The sequence below is a fragment of the Ischnura elegans genome, chromosome 2 (assembly GCF_921293095.1).
Source record: "Ischnura elegans chromosome 2, ioIscEleg1.1, whole genome shotgun sequence".
In the NCBI taxonomy this organism is placed as follows: Eukaryota; Metazoa; Arthropoda; class Insecta; order Odonata; family Coenagrionidae; genus Ischnura; species Ischnura elegans.
In genome coordinates, this window is record NC_060247.1 from 136198128 (window position 1) to 136218380 (window position 20253).

General features: G+C 38.3%; 1 protein-coding gene across 1 annotated transcript in view; it reads right to left on the bottom strand.

The window, feature by feature from the left end:
* LOC124153268 overlaps positions 1 to 20253 on the bottom strand; it is a 34042-nt gene that overhangs the window by 2225 nt on the left and 11564 nt on the right. Inside the window, exon 3 of the mRNA XM_046526365.1 lies at positions 1036 to 1162. Coding sequence (XP_046382321.1) covers positions 1036 to 1162 — 127 coding nt within the window. The remainder of the gene's footprint in view (positions 1 to 1035; positions 1163 to 20253) is intronic.

Consider the following 20253-nt stretch of genomic DNA (forward strand, 5'->3'; position numbering starts at 1 on the left):
TTTACTGTAAATCGTTACCAAAAATTGCTACTATCTCACATTTGATAATTTAAACTTTTAGCTCAACACTTCGAATCCCTTGGTATGTTCATGTGCGGGTTGTGTGAAACTCAGGGTTTTTTATGTATTTATACATAAAATTTAGAAGTAAGTATATTTAGGAGCTGCAAAATGGGAGCACTTTCGACACAAAAATAACCTGATAGCTAAAGGAAGAGGCTAAATAGTTCGGGCCCTAAAAATGCGCGGAATAAAACTTCACGGAATCAAATACGACACCCCGAGCTCAACTCGGGGCTCGGGTCCCCGCTGCAGGAAATAAACATCACGAGGTATGCTCGGGCTTGCGTTTCAAATTATTAAAATAGTTTCCTCTGATGTATTTTTCACGAAATATCTACAAGATTCGTTCAATGGTATTAGGCTCAACTGTGTGGAAGTTAATACTCGAAAATGGAAAGTAGACTTATTGATAGTTGATTTCCACTATTTATTTCGTCCGAAAGACATGTTTCGAACCATAGAGGTCATTATCAAGTACCTGGTCATTATCAAGTACCAGGTACCTGATAATGATCTCTGTGGTTCGAAACATGTCATACGGACGAAATAAATCAGGGGAAATCAACGAAGTCTCCTTTTCATTTTCGTCTACAAGATCTACTCTAGGTGTCCTGAAAATTTGGAGATGATAATTTAACTTTTACGCGAGTAGATGATCTCTGCATTCTCTTCGGGTTTTCACCGCGTCCGTTGGGTTTTGTTGACAACAGTTTCGCTGTCATTGCAGTCAGCGTCTTCTGGTCGAAACTGTTGTCACCATAACCCAATGGACGCAGTGAAAACCCTAAGAGAATGCAGAGATCATCTAATCAACGCCGCGAAAATCTTCGATACTACATTTTACGCGAGTAATCCGCCATCGAAATTGACTGGTTGGGAGCGAGAGGCATACGCGCCCTCTATAAGCTTGAAAGGGAAAACTGTATGAAAATTGTGAATGCGATGTCCCCTCGGCTGTGGGGCGTGACTCACCAGGAGCTTCATGTCGGCAGGTGTGGAGGATGAGAGGTCGGAAGAGTGTGGCTTGCATCGGCCGAGGGAGGCGCTTATATACAGAGAGCGGACGCATCGCGCGCTTTTTAGGATTTGCTCCGTTAACCTCGGAAGGGGATTTCACCCAACGGTCAATTATCCTCACTTTCGCCGTTCATACTCCTCTAATCCCGTTTACTTCCTACCGGCTGCATGCATTCCCGGCTAAATATCGCATACATGATGCATCCGCAGGCGGGCGCGATGCCCACGTTGGGAAATGCTCTCACTTTGCAGACGAGAATAAGAGGCGCAAGCTATACCACCAGGAGCAGAAGGATATGCCCCTATATTTCGGGTATGGAAATATTAGAGATAATTTAACATGAGGATGCGAATGATTTTTCTTTTAATTTAAGATCTTTGAAGCTTCAAGACTTAAAGTTAAGGTGGGCGTTGGGTGTTAGTTTCCTCCTTTTAAGAGCAGAAACAAATACGCAAACGGTTAAACTTGTTTATCGAGAAAGGTTTAATAAAACATCAAGCTATGAATGATTTTCCCTAAAATTAATGGTCTAAAAAATTTGAAACTTAAGTGTCGTCCATAAATTTTACCGCTAAGTATTTCATGGTGCTGCTCAAAATTAATATTGATATAAATTTTATTGTTTAAAATTTCATCAAAAAAGAAGAAGAAACATCTGATTTTTAAAGTTAAAAAATTATGAACGATCTCTTTGACCCACTCACAATCAGTGATTCCACCCGATGGTTGGAGTGGCTTGGTAAGGTTAGCGCTCACCCCAAACTAGGTCACAGGCGTCTGATTCTCGCACATTCACGGTAGGAGAGCCATTTCCTTTCCCTTGGTCACCTTGCACACTTCGTATATTTTGTTTGTGGATGTCCGAAGGCTTGTCCCGGGGTATGAACCCATAGACCCTTTAGCAGCTATGCGCTCTATCCAGTAGGCTACCTCCATCCACGCCCCCCAAATTTCAGCATTTTCAGGGATTGTAAAGGGAAAAAGAAGTGGAATTGATGAGTTTTTATCGCCCTCTAGGGAAATGCCACCCGTTGCTGATTTTCATGAATACAGGCGTTTCCATTATCAACTGTTAAATTTCAGATGCCCTGAGTCGAAGATATTTAAAAAATATATACAAATACAAACATATTTTATGAGTCATAACTCATTGCTTTGTTGTCTTACATGAATATTTTATGGTCTTTCATGCGGAACTTCCATGGAATATGAATGAACAAGAGATGAAATTCTCGTGTGAAAATTTTTATTTTAACTGCAGTTACAATTCTGTTGAATACGCCAACATAATGTGAATTAAGCTTTTAACCCCAGTTTTTTACGGAAACTATTGCTCGACTTCGGTTTTGATAATTTAGAACAACGGAAACTATTAAAGCAGATATAAAATGTTTGCATTGTAAATTTTATAAAGAGGTAAAAGAAATTCCAAAAAATCTGGTGAAATTTTTATTTGATCACATCGAATAAGCGGTAATTATATTCATTCCGAATTCGTTTAGTCAAAATAGAATTTTATTCATTTTTAACTGATGGTTTAAATCATTATAATCTTTTTCGTACATGTCCAGACTCGTCTCTTTTAGTGTCACCATGGAGTAAGTTTATCTATACTTACTCTATGGTGTCACGGCGTTTTTTCTTTGTTTCGAAATATCTAGCGCGTAAACAAACGCGTATCTGAAAACTCAGAATTACAAAATCTTTTCCGAGCAAGTGGGCTCGAATTTTCCTTCACCGCCTTTTTCAACTCTTGATGAGCAATCTTACGACATGTGAGTTCCCAGCGCCAGTGAAATTCTCCACATTAGCAGGATTTCACTATTTACTCATTCAACTGCCCACGGTAATTTAGTTTCGTAGATAACTCTTTTTCAACTTTTTTCTGGAAAATTAATCTTAAGTTCTCAAATTCATCCTAAAATTGTTTTGCTTGTATGCTTTTATGTCTCTGCTAATGCCTCTGTTTCCTAATTTTATTTAACCAAAGTAATTGGTTCTTTTTCGAGCCTTTTTGGTGGAGAGATAGGTATTTTACTTGAATTATACGTAAAATCGAATATCAACCTTAAAATCATCCTAGCACTAATCACCAGAGAAATGAAGTCAATTTGAGAATTATCTATAATTATATTAAATCGAATTTAATCTTTAAACCATTTGCGAATGCAATGCTAATCTGTATTTAAGAACACGGGATGAAATTGCAATGAGATAAAAGTAGAAAATAAATTGAAGAAAATGAAGATGAGACGAAAATTCTTTATCCCTTATCATTTTTATTGATAGCAAAATAATGAAGCTTAGGTGATTTCAGGTTTTGGCCATTTTACCACACTTTTTTATGCTAATAATAATGCCTAAATAACGTGATAGTGAATGTGTGATGGTTCACTGTTGTCTAAATTTATAATTGACCTGCTATTTACTGGATATTTTCTTGGGAAATTGGGTGTATTTGAAAACTAATATCGACATATCACAGCAATGCGTCGTTTCAATTCAATCAATTACCATTGATTAGTTAAAATACATTTTTTGTAATTACCGGTCACACCTTCCAAATAACACTATGCTTAAATTCTCCGCTTATTGAACCATTGTCTTTGTGTTCATTCTTCAAATTCATGCCCTAATTGGAAATTCCTTGGACAAATTTAAAACAACTCACTTGTTATTTGCATAAATTTATTCCGATAAGACTTGCATACGACTGAAAGTGATACTTAGATTACCTTTATTTTAAGTGAGATAAATACGAAAATGGAAGGTATTTTGAGGGCTAAATAATCTAAAGGAAGAAAATCTACAAACTAAAACACAAATTGGAAATTGCTCTTTTATTAATTTTCAAATTAAATCCTTACTGTCTAATTCGAAGAGCATGAGTGAACTCATGGCTTATTAATTGCCTTCCCACAACGGATAGGATTTCTCAGGTCAGGTGGCGTGAATTGTTGGCTGACGTTCAAGAGCCTCTCTCTTAATGGGAAAGTATCCACATGATGATTCGCAAGTACTATTCATGAAAGTAGTATTCTCGGCCAAACCAGTCGCATGCCAACGAATGCGGAGCTCTCTGTCAATGACATCAAGTAGCCAAGAATTTCATAGTTCATTCAAATGATCATTTGCGATGAAGGCAATCCCACGCAGGCAAAAAAATAATCTCAATGAAAATGCGATGCTTGTGAAAGCAAAGGCTCTTCCTATTTTGCACGGCGTACTCTTAGTTCCATTATTTTTATCAAAAATCGAGCATTGGATCGGGAATTAATTATTATTGATTAAAGATTGCACTATTTACAGAACAGCTCGTCTTTGAGTAAAATAAATGATCGCTGTCATTTCACCTCGTTTTTATTTAATCCCTCTCTAGTCTGTTTGTGTGACCTTCCGGGAAGAAATAACTCAACGCAAATTCAACCCACTTTCCGATTTCCTTTCGACTCAAAATTTTCAGTGCAGATCAGAACCAGTTGACAACGCATTCTTGCGCTATTTCAAGTTCATTTTGAACGTGTTTAATCAAATAACCCATCTGTGAATGTTCATCACAATACCTCCGTCTTAAATCTCAAATATATGATGATAAATTTATTTCATTCAATAGGGTAGTTTCCTTCATCAAAGAAAACGAAAGTCGTTGATTGCGGTTCGTTCGCCCCCATTAGTGTATTCATAATATGCGAATTATTCGGTTTTACAAATCTCAGTTCAGACGAATGGCAATGGTCAATTTTAACCGCATCTGAAAAAGGCCAGATTGGCGCCCATGCGATGCCACTCCACGTGACGTCTCAGGGACCTAGTTTCTATACGAGTAGAAAGGACTTTTCCATCGTCTGAGATTACCAATGCATGCATGAGGCACAGAGCTCAGGGAAAAATCTCTTAATAATCACCTATTAAAACTGCCTGTGGTCGGAAAGTTTCCTTCGTTTGATAGGGTATTAATAATCCTTATTTAAGCCAAGCACTACCTGCTAGCAGTGTACTCTGCTACCTGCTAGCATCCTGCGTCGTATCACCGCTCAAGAGCCTCGCCTCAAGGTCATCTCACTTGCGGCAGCGGGAACCAGAACGACGTCACACGTGCTTTTCCTGGCATTCATACTTAGCCGTCGCGTTTTCGCGCGTTTGAAAATTTTCACTTTTCATTGAACCGCGAAAAATAGATATCGTCATTTAAAAATCTAAAAGCGTGAAAGGCGTACTCCAGGAGTAATAATATTTCGATTTAGGCAATAAAAAAATAATAGGAAACCACCCTATTGTAAATTGTTGAGCGAACGCGGATCAAATTGTAGCTTGAACTTAATATTAATTCTTTGATCTGAAGCATTTTAACCTGGTTCTTCGTGCAAGGCAAGGTGATAATTATTTTTTCATCTTTAGTTACAATTATAACAAAGTTTTTAAAAGTATTTTTGCAATTTATTGTAATATTTTAAGTGATGAATATGAAAGCAAATTATAGAGTCACATGCTTGGAGCCAATGATACCCAAAAAGAGAGAAATTTGCTGTAATAAAAATCATAACATCAACGAACTCAGACATTCTCGTAACCAGATGTAAGTAAGGATACCACTCGATGAAATCAGATGCCACAAGTCGTAATATTTTATAAGCAATTGCGAAAATAATAGCATACCCTAACGTCAATTAAAATATATATTTTAGAGACCTGTTTTTAAGTCTGCTTATTTTACTTCTTGGAGCCGCAATACAGTAAAATTAAAATTCACTTCGTACGCTCCGCGCAGAAACTAAATTACCGACCATGACCTCCACTTTATTGTTTCAATATCAAGGTACAAATTCATTAAAGCTAATCTCGTAAATGCCCTTACATTCAGAGGGGGAATGGAGGAAGGATTTTCTTCTGCTATGAATATTTAACGGTTGAAAATGTACTTGGATCAATGCATTGAGTGCTTTGTACTGACTCCACTGATATCCTTGTTTGCAACTTCGCCCTCCCTCTTCAACCTTCCTCGACCTACCTGTCCAAACGAGGACTACCCACCCCCCCTATCTCACACTCCCCCCAACCTTAGAACTTAAGGGCATATAAATGAAGTTGCACTTTGATAATGGCATAAAAGAGTCGCAACTATGGTCGGTTGTAAAGCATCGGCGTGGAAAGTACTGAATTCATTTTCTTTTCCAAACTTGCATTTCCTTGCAAAATTTCGTCTTAGCAAACTGCGTGCGACTTGAATTGAATTTTTATTTTCCAACTTTTAATCAAAGGTCCAAACAAACCTTCTTCATTAATTTTAGGAAGACAAAATTCTGCCGCAATTCTCCTTTACCAAAGTTCTTCCGAAGAGCAGGTACAGAACACAATGATGTATGGATTCCTCCATGGTTAAATGTAGTTTCAAATCGATTGTAAATTAAATGACTCATACAAATGTCTTATCATAGTAATTGTGAAAGAAAATAAGTATATTTACAGTAAGTAATAATCTGTTCTAAGTAAGTTGTAACCATGTTAGAATGCTATTATAAATATTTTGTATCGTGATTTATTATTGCGTTGTAAGAGAGATGTTACTTTTATCTGGCCTGATATAATTTATATATCTTTTGTGTACATATGCTTTTCCTCAATATACTAGGAGAGCATTAAATAAATAAATTTTCCGTGCATTGGATGAATGGTGGAGTTGAATCCATATTATACCTGGAAGTTTTCATTTTCTGCAAACACTCTTGAGTCAACATAATGGGTGTGAGAGAAAGCTTTCTCCAATACTGTTCAGGTGAATCTCTCCCATTGATTACACAGGCCAACGATGAAAAAACTTTTTTACTGAAAATACCTTATTCTTATGTTTTTTAAGTTGCTGAATCCAAATATGATGGTTTTAAAGTTGTATCACCCACCATTTATTCACATTTTAGAGTTAAATGTATGGAATCAAGCAATATATTTAGAATTTAACAGCTTTTTATAGCTAAAATAAAATTGAAAAAGTAGGTCTAATGAACGAAGATAATGGGGGATTACTGTTGGTACTTCACCGAGAAATTCAGCAAGCGATTCATCGCAGAAAATGCTACACAAGAAGCTTCAAGGAAAAAAGGGAAAGAAAATGTAGACCTATTCCAGTTGACAAGTAAACCCTGTATTATCTCGCTACATTACTATTGTAAGTAATTTCACAGTAAATCCAAGCAATTAGATGATGTAACACAGTGTTTCATTGATTTCCCTATATATCGTACAGGGGTATTTGGCTAAATATTAAAATACATATTGCTTGGAAACTATGGGTGATACAAAAAAACTAAGGCAAGGTTTGGATTCTGCACATAAAAATCTATAAAGATCAGCTATTAAAATAAAAAAAAAGTTTTCAAACAACATTTTTTTGTTGGCCTGTGTTATTGGTTGAGTTACGACAAAACTGGGGTGTGAAGGAGAAGATTAGTGTTAGGAGAGGGGTTGTCAGGGCAATGAGGGAGAGAAGACGAAGGAAAGCGCGTTTAGTGACTGTATCCACAACGAGGAACTTAAGGCGCTTTCTCAGTATCAGGACGGCGAGTTCATCATATATTTGTAAAGCATTTACTTAACGGTGACCGTTCTTCAAATTTCAACTTTGATATTTTACACGTGATTTGCAAAGGTGTTACGACAGACTTCATTGAAAATTTCGAGATCGGAGCATTGAGTCAGTTATTTTTATGCTACATTATATATTTGTGTAAATTATACATATGCAGTAAATTATACATTTGTGTTCGGGACCCTCATGAAAAAGGCTTAATAACACAGTTAGAACGCGTGCAAAGAAGAGCTACCAGATACGTTAAAGGTCGTTACGATAGTCTTGTTAGTGTAACTGACCTTTTAGATAAACTCGGATGGGAATCTCTGTCGGACCGTAGGTTGAAAAATAGGCTAAATCTATTAGATAAATTCAAGAGCAGTGTCTTTCTTAACGAAGTTAACCATATCTTACGGACGCCAACAAACTACGGAAGATCAGATCATATAAATAAAATAGGAGAGATAGACTGTAGAACAGACAGATTCAGAATGTCTTTTTTTCCACGATCAATAAGAGATTATAACGGCAGCGATGGAACTCACAAATAGACTGCACGACCTTTAGTTTAGCATACTAACATATGTAAAAATCAATGCATGTTTCTTAATTTCATTATTATTTCTAACAGCATATGGTAGTATAATTTATTAGTATACGTGACGTTTTTTGGACCGTGTGGTGTGCATGTGGGTAGTTTCCTTCATCAAAGAAAGCGAAATGCACGAAATGCTATTCGTTACCCATCATTAGAGTTTTCATAATATACAAATTATTTGGTTTCAGCAATCCCAGTTCAGACAAATGGCAATGGTCAATTTTAACCGCATTTAAAAAAGGCCAGATTGCGATTCCACTCCACGTGACGTCACATGGACCTAGTTGCTATAAGATTAGTCAGGAGTTTTACATCGTCTGAGATTACCAATGCATGCATGAGTTACAGAGCTCAGGAAAACATCTCTTTATAATCACTTATTAAAATTGTCTAAGGTCGGATAGTTTCCTTCGTTTGATAAAGTAGTAATAATCCAAATTTAAGCCAAGCGCTACCTGCCAGCAGGGAACTCTGCTACCTGCTAGCATCCTGCGTCGTATCAGCGCTCAAGCCTCGCCTCAAGGTCACCTTACAGGGCGGCAGCGGGAACCAGAATGACGTCACACGGGCTTTTCCCGTCATTCATAATTAGCCGTCGCCTTTTCGCGCGCTTGAAATTTTTCACTTTTTATTTAATCGCGAAAATAGATATTGTCATTCAAAAATCTAAAAGCGTGAAAGGCGTGCTCCAGGAGTACTAATCTTTCAATTTAGGCAATAAAAAAATAATAGGAAACCACCCTATTACATGCTGCATGCTGGTGATTGATCACCCCCTGCCAAACACCCTAGAAGTGGCTCGCAGATGCAGATACTCATACAATACGTATTGCATAAAATGTTATACCCTAAGTCAGGGGCGCTCTGAGGTGATTCGGGGCCCTCGGCCTCCTCATCCCGACCCCGGCAATTTAAAGTACCTCTCCGCAAAATTGCCATTGATGGAATGTTATTAGTTCAGGTTTTTGCAAAGATTTAAATAAGGGTATTGAGCATAAATGAATGGCTGAATACCGTACGTTAATATTCATTTAAGTTTATGTTATGTATGATATAGTTCGCTTAATCATCATAATATGTCAACAATTCATATCTAATACTAATGGTGGGTAACGAATCGCGATCAATGCCTTTCGTTTTCTTTCATGAAGGAAACTAACCTATTGAGCTGTTAACCCTCTCTAATCTATTGCGTGGTCTGAGGAAAATCAAACTTGAAGATGTGAATCTTAAAAATGTGTACAATCAACTCAACTATAAATATTATGGCAACTACGTACTTTAATTTCTAACTTTGCTTTAATTAGGGTGGAGAGGCACCCAGTTTTTACGACGGGATTTCAGATTTAATGTTGCTTATAAGTAACATTGGATTGGAAAGGGTTGATTAAAATTTTCAGGATACTCAAATGTATAATCGGACGAAACTTTCATTTTGTAATTTGGTCATGTTTAATTTGCTCTCACAAACAACAGAGGAGGCTCACAAAAACTTTATTCATTTTAAAAGTTTACATTTCTTTCCAAGAGGTACTTCGGCTCCAATATTAGAAACATGTAAACTTTGCTAATAATGCCAGTGAATGAACGTACTATATGCTTGAAACGACATTAATAATAGGGTGGTTTTCTATTATATTTTTATTGCCTAAATCGAAAGATTATTACTCCTGGAGTACGTATTTCACGCTCTTAATTTTTCGAATGACGATATATACTTTTCGCAATTTAACGAAAAGTGAAAATTTTTAAGCGCGCGAAAACGCGACGGCTAAGTATGAATGCTGGGAAAATCCCGTGTGACGTATTTCTGGTTTCCGCTGCCGCCAAGTGAGGTGACCTTGGGGCGAGGCTTAGAGCGCTGATACGGCGCAGGCTGCTAGCAGGTAGCTGAGTACCCTGCTAGCTCGTAGCGCTTGGCTTAAATAAGGATTATTATTCCCCTACCAAACGAATTCGTCTAAACCGGTATTTCTATAACCAAATAATTTGTATATTCTGAATGCACTAATGGTGGGTAACGAATCAATGCATTTCTTTTTCTTTGATGAAGGAAACTACCCTATTATGACCTCGGAAAAGGCTGGCTGATTGGAGAGGCGAAAGAATGCATGGGATGAGATACCGGGGCGGAGCAATTGATGAAGGATTTCAAACAAAGGAATGCATTGTTGAGCGAGAAAATTCTGTATGAGAATTGGGTGTTGGGAGGTGTCAGAAAAAAATCCCAGGATTTTTTCCCAAGATGATCCCGTTTATTGCGCAAAAATATTGTTTTATAAAATAAAATGGAAATGCGGATCAATTTAGAATTCATCTTTGTCTGCCAACGGTGTGAATGAAGAAGGCACGTACGCTTTCCTCAATAGTATCAATATAGTAGTTTATAACAACTCAACATTGATTAACTAATGTGTTTAAAACTTTAGAAGAATTTGCACTGTTTCACAATAACTTAAAGCGGCCCATCTCGACTTGGAATCGTCATCAGTTGTGAAACACACTAAAGTGTCGCTTAAAAGTATCCAGTTGTATGGGTGGCGGTAATGTCTCTCTACAGTCATATAAGCTAGGTTTCTAATGTTTTCTTGATTCGATTTGACGATTGACACACGGCCTGAGTTGTGATTGGTGGAATATTTCACTTCTAAGTCTGACTGATGTTAAGCCATTTTTGGCCACCATCAAAATGGCTACATCCTAGCATTCTGAGAATATGATGCTCTTGAAGAAACCCCGCGTTATTTTTTTGCTGTCGAATTGTCATAAATTTTGTCTTTGCTGTTGAAGCTTGCAGTAACTTAATACACTTAGTGGTTAATATTTGATGCCGGTTGAAACAAGCTTACCTACGGAAAGAGACGCGTGCAATATGGGAATTCAATATGACCGCCTGCTGTCTGAGAGTTAAATGCAAATATCACAAAAGTAAACTGGAAATGGCATTGTATAAATTATTTTTACATTCCTTCGTCGAAATATACGCTTTCCCTGAATATTCATCATTTTTATCTAGGTCACTTGTGTAAATTGAACAACAAAGGAGTCTGACCTCGTTACCACCTAACGTAGCTAAGTAGTTCTGGATGAACAAGTGAAAGTGTCACCAAAATATTTCACTTGATTACTAAATATGACCAAATGACATAAACGAATCTAAATGTCTTCACAATCGCAAGCAGAAAGTTTTCTGTGCGGACATTGGACTAAGCACTTATGTATTATACGAGAGCGTCGCCAAAATGATAAAGTAAATATTATTCTGGCGTTGAGATACGACCGAAACGTTGGCATTGAAACATCGGACATTGACTGAGGACGAATGGCTGGACGGAAACCGATTCATATCCCACAAATACCATGTCGGGGAGTGTATCACGGGAGAAGGTGAGGATGACGGACGTACTGTCAATCAGCTCACCGTTCCTTATGGCCTTTGATCGGCGACAGTCGATAACGCCCTCAGACGCCATTCTTTATTTCGGCGGATAGGGGTTAAGTCAACGAACGCTAAGAAAATTTGCTGTGTATTGTTGCCTCCTTCCTCCTTGATTACTGTTTGGGTGCTGTGGGGAAGAAGAAAGGTGTTTGTCGTCGGGTGAGGGAGAGAGACGTTTCCTCCGATCGGGGTGGTGGAAAGGGGTCGGGAGGGAAGGCGGCGATTGCCGGGGAAAGTGAACCGCCGCCGTCGCTGATATTTTTTGTGGGCGCACCCTTTCACGCAGGAAGTGGCTGCAAGAGAGAATGGACTGCAGCGATGGAAGGCAATTAATTCTAAGTTCTGATCGAAACTTGTTTCATGAGATGAAAAGTATTTAATTTATCAAGCTATTGAGGATTCGCATTAAACGAGACGCGACTCAATATCAAATAACCTTGAACCAAGTGACCTCGTCATGGAAAGAGGCCATATTTTTTTATCACCATTTGTTATTTCTGCCGTAGTTGCCGCTGTAACTCTATAATCTTAAGCGTTCGTCATCAACGTGAAATTTGATTGACGCAGCTATCCACTCAACTCCCCGATCAGCTAATCTTTCCACACCGACGTCTTTCTTCTCTTTCACATCCATCTTTACCTGTTCCATATTTTCATCCGATGCCTTTTCCGCTCCTACCATCCACTTGACCATCGAATATTATATTCAATAGGTCATCAACTTATGGCTAGTAAATTTGCTCCATCTTTTTAAGGTTTTCACGATGATTCTCTTCTCTCTAACTCTTTATCTGGTCAGGGGCGCACCTAGGAATTAAGGCTAGGGTGGTTTTTAGGCGCAACTAGACCTGGAGTGTGTGGTATACTCGCCTTGGATAAGCGGGAGGTGCGGGGGCCCCCCGCAGAAATTTTTATTTAAGATAAATGGTTCAAAATGGTGAGTTATATGGCTTTCTGAGGGATATTTTATTCATCCTTACACTCTTCTACAAGTATATTAATCAAATAAAGTAAAATGGATTAAAATTTAAAATATCTCTGAGCTCCTGGGGGGGGGGTTATCCCCCAAAGCCCCCCTTCGCCATTGCATCTGGTTGCCCCGCTGCTCACCCGGTCCATCGATGCAATTACTCTATTTCGCTGGGAATACACTTTTCGAAATAATAGGGTGGTTTCCTATTATTTTTTTATTGCCAATATCGAAAGCTAACTACTCCTGGAGTACGTACTTAACGCTTCTAGATTTTTAAATGACGATATCTACTTTTCGCGATTAAATGAAAAGCGAAAAATTTTAAGCACGCGAAAACGCGACGGCTAAGTATGAATGCTGGGAAAAGCCCGTGTGACGTATTTCTGGTTTCCGCTGCCGCCAAGTGAGGTGACCTTGGGGCGAGGCTTAGAGCGCTGATACGGCGCAGGATGCTAGCAGGTAAAAGAGTACCCTGCTAGCAGGTAGCGCTTGGCTTAAATAAGGATTATTAATACCTTATCAAACGAAGGAAACTTTCCGACCATAGGCTGTTTTAAAAGGTGATTATTAAGACATGTTTCCCTGAGCTCTGTGCTTCATGCATGCATTGGTAATCTTAGACGATATAAAACTCCTATCTACTGTACTCGTATAGAAACTAGATCCCTGTGACGTCACGTGGAGTGGCATCGCATGGGCGCCAATCTGACCTTTTTGAAATACGGTTTAAATTGAACAGTTGCCTGTTGGTCTAAACTAGGATTTCTTAAACCCTAATAATTTGTGTATAATGGATACAGTAATGGTGGGTAAGGAAACGCAATCAATGCCTTTCGTTTTCTTTGTTGAAGGAAACTACCCTATTACACAGTGGAATCTCGCAAAAACGAAGTAATTAGGATCTGTGCGGATTAGCCTAAATAAAAGAAAAAAACCGATTTGAAACTATTCACAAGCATACGCAGTGCAAAGGACCGTGTAACTGGAGAAGACCTCACTGATTACAGCGTGCAGACTGTGCAGTGTACTCGCCCTTCCACCACGCTCACGCTGACAACTCATAGGCGCGCATGACACGCTCGGCAATCCACACTCCCCATTACTAAAGTTTACTTTAAATACTTTGTCGCATACTGTACGTGATTATAGTTTATATGTAATGCACTATAATTTGAAATTTCTACATAAAGGAATTATTGTGCTGTGTTTTAGGCCTAAATGTTATCGAAAATAATTGTATCTACTGTAAATAAAAAAAGGTTTATATTTAAAAAAAATATCTCGGAGCTTTTTAGATAAAACAGATGTTTTTATTACCGGGAGTACACTGTACTTGCCTCTTCATGGTATTTTAGGGACATTATTAGCTCAAATTTACCATCATTATCAATTCACAATCCTTGGATAGTATTTTCTCCATCCAGTGCAATTTCTCCATCAAATCCACTCGCAGCTAACATAATCATATTTTCGTATTCATGATGGATGGCCTTCATCACACGATGATCTCGTGTCGATGGGGGACTTTCCTTTTCCGTTCTTCCTGCCAGGTAAACTTAATTACATTTTGCAAAATATCCCACAAATATGGTATCAATGGCTCTGTGAAGCTAATGAGATTCACTGAGGGGGTTTTTTTTTTCTATCACTTTCATCCTAGGTGTTTCTCTGCCACAGGTGTGAATGAAGAAGGCTTGGAGGACAGAATAACTTTCCTTCTCAATTCACAATAGACCTAACTTGGCTTAAATAAGGAGTTTAAAACTTGAGAAGAGCATTTACTGGTTCACAACAAATGAAAGCAACTGAACTCGACTTGGAATCGTCGTCAGTGGAGAAACTCTTAGAGAAAAGAATTGTATCTTAAAAGGAGCCAGTTTTAGGGGTGGCATTTATGTAATCCGTCATGTTGGCATCCGAAAATTGGTTTCACGCAACTCTGCACTACGATCTGATAGCCTTCACATATTTCTTCACGTATTTATTCCCTTTCACGTCCTTCATCTTTATTTATCTCACTCATTCCACGATATCCTTTTCCTTTCTTCCCCTCCCTTGTTCTTCGACGATTGCCTTCATCAGGCAAAACTGGCCAAATAACTTCCCTTCTTCTTCTTAGGATTATCATAGTACCAATTTAAAAATTTATGCCATTGCAACAAATTTCTCTGAACATGCTTATCACCATAGTCCTCTGAGTGAGCCATGGGTTAACTTTTTCAAAGTGTTATTATCCAATTTTTAAGGGGCTGGTAGCTTCTATTTACGTCTCAAATTATCAGAAATACTACTAAAATGCTTATGTGAGAGAAATATTGCAATTATTCATTGAAAAATGCATATTGACCTATAATTTAACCTAACAACGATTTGATCCAATTACTATTGAATTTCAGAAAATTATCTTTATGTAAGGATTATCTTATTGTGTAAAATTATCTTAATCGCCCTGAATTAGTTACCTTGGACAATACGGAATGAAGAACTGCGTCAAACCAATCGTATGATTGTTGACTTATGATGGTATTTTAGCGATCCACGTTAACCACATAAGTAATACAGTTTATGATTACCACAGTAGTAGCACTGTTTTTCTGGTTGCCTTTATGGTTTACCATCCCTTCGATTTGTGAAGACATATATACCCAAAGTGGGCGTCAAAAAAGACTTATTCTAAAACTAAGAAAGAAGAAGGATGAAGACGGTATCTTCTTGGAGGGAAACGGGGCGTTTAACATACTCCATTAACATGACCACCATAGGGACCGTGGGTTCCTGGCAGTGGATGTTACCGAAACGCGATTTTTCATGCTCGAGTCGCGGGCGCATTTGTAGGGAAATGCTTTTGGTTTCTCCGCTATGAGCGGGCGGCGTGCCTTCGTCGTGAGCCACGGCCTGCGGTCGGCGGCTATCGCATACCAGTTCGCTCCCTCGCCTCTCGCAGAATAGCATCCGATCGGTGCACCGCCAACCTATCAACAGGAATGCATTCACTCTGCATATCTCGTGGGCACCAGCGTGGATTTCCCTGAGCGGCATTCTAAACGCCCCGTATTCCTCCAAGAAGATACCACTTCCATCCTTCTTCTTTCTTAGAAAAATTGAATAAGTCTTTTTTTGACTCCCGCTTAGGGTATGTATGTCTTCACAAATCGAAGGGATGGTAAACCATAAAGGCTACCAGAAAAACAGTGCCATACTGTGGTAATCATAAACTGTATTACTTATGTGGTTAACGTTCGCTAAAACACCATCGTAAGCCAACAATCATACGATTGGTTTGACGCAGTTCTTCATTCCGCATTGTCCAATGTAACTAATTCAGGGCGATTACATACTAATAAGATAATTTTCCAAGATAATCCATAATAAGATAATCCATAATAAGATAATCCATACATAAAGATGGTTTTCTGAAATTCGATAGTAATTGGATCAAATCGTTGTTAGGTTATATTAGAGGTCAATATGCATTTTCCAATTAATAATGGCAATATTTCTCTCACACAAGCATTTCATTAGTATTTATTGTAATTTGAGTCGTAAATAGAAGCTACCGGCCCCTTAAACAATGGATAATAACATTTTTGAAAAAATAGAAAATTGTATACTCTTAATCATCATAAGTCAACAACCCTGAGTTTGGTTTGACGCAGAACTCCATTCCGCTCTCCTATCCGCTAGCCGTTATTTTAACAGTTAAATTTTATTTTATGAGAGTACCGTTGATTAATATGTGGAAAAAACGCGATTATATATAAAATTAAATAGGATAGATGAGAAAAGAACGTTGATGGACAACATAAATCAAAGGAAGGGTAACTGGCTGGGACATTTGATGAGAGGGAATGGAATTTTGAAAGTAGCTTTGGAGGGAACGGTGGAAGGGATCAGAAGAAGGGGAAGGAGAAGGCTGAAGTTCATCGACAACGTAAATATTGGAAGATATGGAGACTTCAAGGAGATGGCCGAGACAGGAGGGAATGGAGACAGCGTTGGCGCTAGGGACCTGTCGACGGGCAGAACACCACAAGAAAAAAATCAACTACTACTTTTTAAGGACTCTCTTAAGTATTTGAACTTTTGCAGTGCTAGAGAACAGAGCTATGCTAGGTTATGTATTTTTATGACTATCTACGCTTAGCTTAGTAGGATGAATGCTGACGCTCTTTTTCCGGTAATTCGATTGTTTTGCTTTTTCTGATTTGTATTGCTTTTTCTCATTTAATAAGCTTTAAAGACTATCAAGGATGATATTTCCACTGAAATATATCTCTTCAGGTTGTTCCTGGGTATCAACTATCAATAGTCTATATGTTTGGCACTAGGCAGTATTGACGTAGGTAGCTTTCGAGGTTGTCCACCCCTACCTTCGGAATGAATCGTCTTCTATCATGGCTTCATTCTCATTACTTCGAATGTAAACACTGTCGAACGTATTCATGACTTCGCTGATAAGCTGCTAATGCTAACGTTCCCGAGTAACCATGGTAACACAGTGCTGCCCTCAATGTAGGATATCGTCAGTAAAAGACTTGTTGGTCCATTTTAGAAATAATTATTATTGCCATATTTCCACTAATTTATTTCATTACAGGGAGATTTTGCAGCACTTTTTATTGATTATTATTAAAGTATTCTGTCGATTAAGGATGGTATCCATGGAGTATTTAATAACCGTTCTGGCAGTCCTCCATCCCTTCATGTACCAAATACCTCTTCAATTCATAATAAGGCCTGCTCCCTTTCATTTTATCTAAAATCCTATTATTTTCCTCCCTCTCCCTCGTTTAGCTAAAATTCTACCTTCTAACACGTTTTCAACATCCCCACTAAGTACGCGCTCCATCGCAAACATTCTGTCTCCTCCTTATCTCATCTAAAAGCTGCCTCTCCCCACCCACCATGTCCAGCACTTCGTCGTTCCTTCTTCTCTCCGTTCACTTCACCTTCTCCATTCTTCTCCACACCCAAATCTCGAACGCATCCAGTCTCTTTTATATTCTCCTATTCTACCGTTATTAGGAAAGGGCTACTTCATGATATGAATGCACTGTCTACGTACGGAAGAAACTCACTTCGTAATAAAAATTGCTACATCATACTTTTGTGCAAATTGCCTTTTAATTCAAGTGAGCATTGGAACTTGTTAGCCTTTTTAAACTAGTAATGACTAATATGCTAACTATTATCACATCATGGCCGATGGCATTTTACCATTCAATATTAAGTAATTAATTCCACAAAGTTCTTTCAAGTGCTTTCAGAGAGAACATCAAAAGAAAAACGACCCTTTCGTCACCTACGTCACACAGCAAACGTATTGACATTTTAATATTACATTCACATTCAATTTCTCTGATGTTTTCCGCCTAATCTCAGTAGTTTGAACCTTCGTGATTTTTATGCACAAAAAATCCAATCATACATCCTCGCTAAATCTTTTTAGTCTATTATTGAATATTGGACATTATTTGGTCTCAAATCAATTTCTTTGGATAAGAATTTCCGTCATTTGTTGTCTTTCTTTTCTCTCTAGGCGCAGCGACGCCAAACGTAGATATTCGGCAGCATTGGAAACTACGAGTTACGATGGAAATTGCGCGACACGACGTTTTGGGGGTACCTTACCGTCGTCGACACGATCGTGGTGTGAACGGAGCCTTAGAGGTAAGAAAACGACTTACAGTCACTTGACATGGAATTAGGAAATTATTTAGGGGTGAAGATGCAGACTAATTGTAACTGGCCGACTGGTAGCCAAATTATGAATATCTCTGGGAGCTCGGAGCGTTGAATATGCGGCAGAAAAGTGGCAGGACACTGGAATTGCTCTCTAGCGCAAAAGAAAATTTTGTGACAATTTTTGGATTAACTTCACGCCACCTTTGTTCCCAATGCTTTTCGTATTTTTTTCACTATTTTGTATTTATCAGTAATAGGAATAGTATTTAAATAATGTAATCGGACTGAATTTACAATTTCACTGCCAAATTTGTAATGAATGAACATTACAAATTACTCTTTGATAAAGCAATCAGTAGGATTACTTTACTTATGCTCTTGTATATGATGCAGTGGTTGCCAAATTTTTCTAAACAGAGAGAATCTATAAACGTGCAAACCAGCATTTTAATTATTATTTAATGCCATTTTATAAGAAATTTACACCTGAGAATGAGGTTAATTTAGCTGAAACTGACATTCGATCAGCGCGCGGAAAATTCAAATTTTCACTCTTGATTAATAAATTTGTAACGGACACTCAAAAAAAAAAAAAAAAAATTATTCGCACTACCTTTGGAGTAGATTGCAGGCTAATTTTTACATATGTATCGATTACAAGTAAAAATTACCAAAGATGCAATACTTTTACTTAGTTAAATCACAAGCATTTACGGCCTTAATTTTAGCTGTGGTGACCTTTATTTTTTAGCAGTTTCACATGCAAGAAAACGTTGCCAAAATAATCAAGGTAACGTTAAATGGTGACGTCGGCACATATCGTGAATTTTGTTTCATTTTATGTCCAACTACTGTCCAAAAGCTCAGTATCATTCTTTCTTAGCCTTTACTTTGAGCTATGCTGGGATGCCGAGATAAAGACTTCACTTGCCTTGCTTTCACAGAGAGAGAGTGTGTCAGGGATAGAGATTACACCAGGGCAAATTGAAGACAAAAATTGGTTTATTGCTGTCCGGGTTAGTAAGAATTACTGCCTCTTCCAGGAAGTAGATTTTACCGAATAAGACCCTGAGCCGATAGTGAAAGACCGGATGTGTGCAGAGTGTTAAGACTCTCATTAATAAGGGTAAAAATAAGTAGGTGGATAACTTTATTGTAGTGTCGAGTTCTCCCAGATAAGCGGCAGAGTGAGCGGAAGTCGACGTGGGTTCTGAAGGAATTGAATTCCCCCCGAGGGCGTGAAAAGGAAATAATGGGGAAAGCCGAAGAGCGGACGTTACGCATCATTGCCTTCACTGACCCATCCAGCCCAAGATATCAATTGCCGAACTCGACGCAATGCAAAAAGCGTCGGCCTAATGTCCGACGTTCATTGTAATTTATGCAGCAATAGGGTGGTTTCCTATTATTTTTTTACTGCCTAAATCAAAATATTATTACTCTTGGTATACGCATGTCACGCTCTTAAATTTTTAAATGACGATATCTATTTTTCGCGATTAAATCAAAAGTGAAAATTTTCAAGAGCGCGAAAATGAGACGGCCAAGTGTGAATGCTGGGAAAAGCCCGTGTGACGCATTTCTGGTTTCCGCTGCCGCCGTGTGAGGTGACCTTGGGGCGAGGCTTTGAGCGCCGCTACGATGCAGGCTGCTAGCAGGTAGCGCTTGGCTTAAATAAGAATTATTAATACCCTTTCAAACGAAGGAAACATTCCGACCTTAGGCAATTAACATTCGTCTAAACTGGGATTTGTAAAACCAAATAATTTGTATATTATGAATACAAAAATGTTGTGTAACGAATCGCTATCAATGCCTTTCGTTTTCTTTGATGAAGGAAACCACCCTATTCGCGATCCCTTTTCAAGGTGATATTTCTCTTCACATTTTGATGTATGATCACCCTTACCTT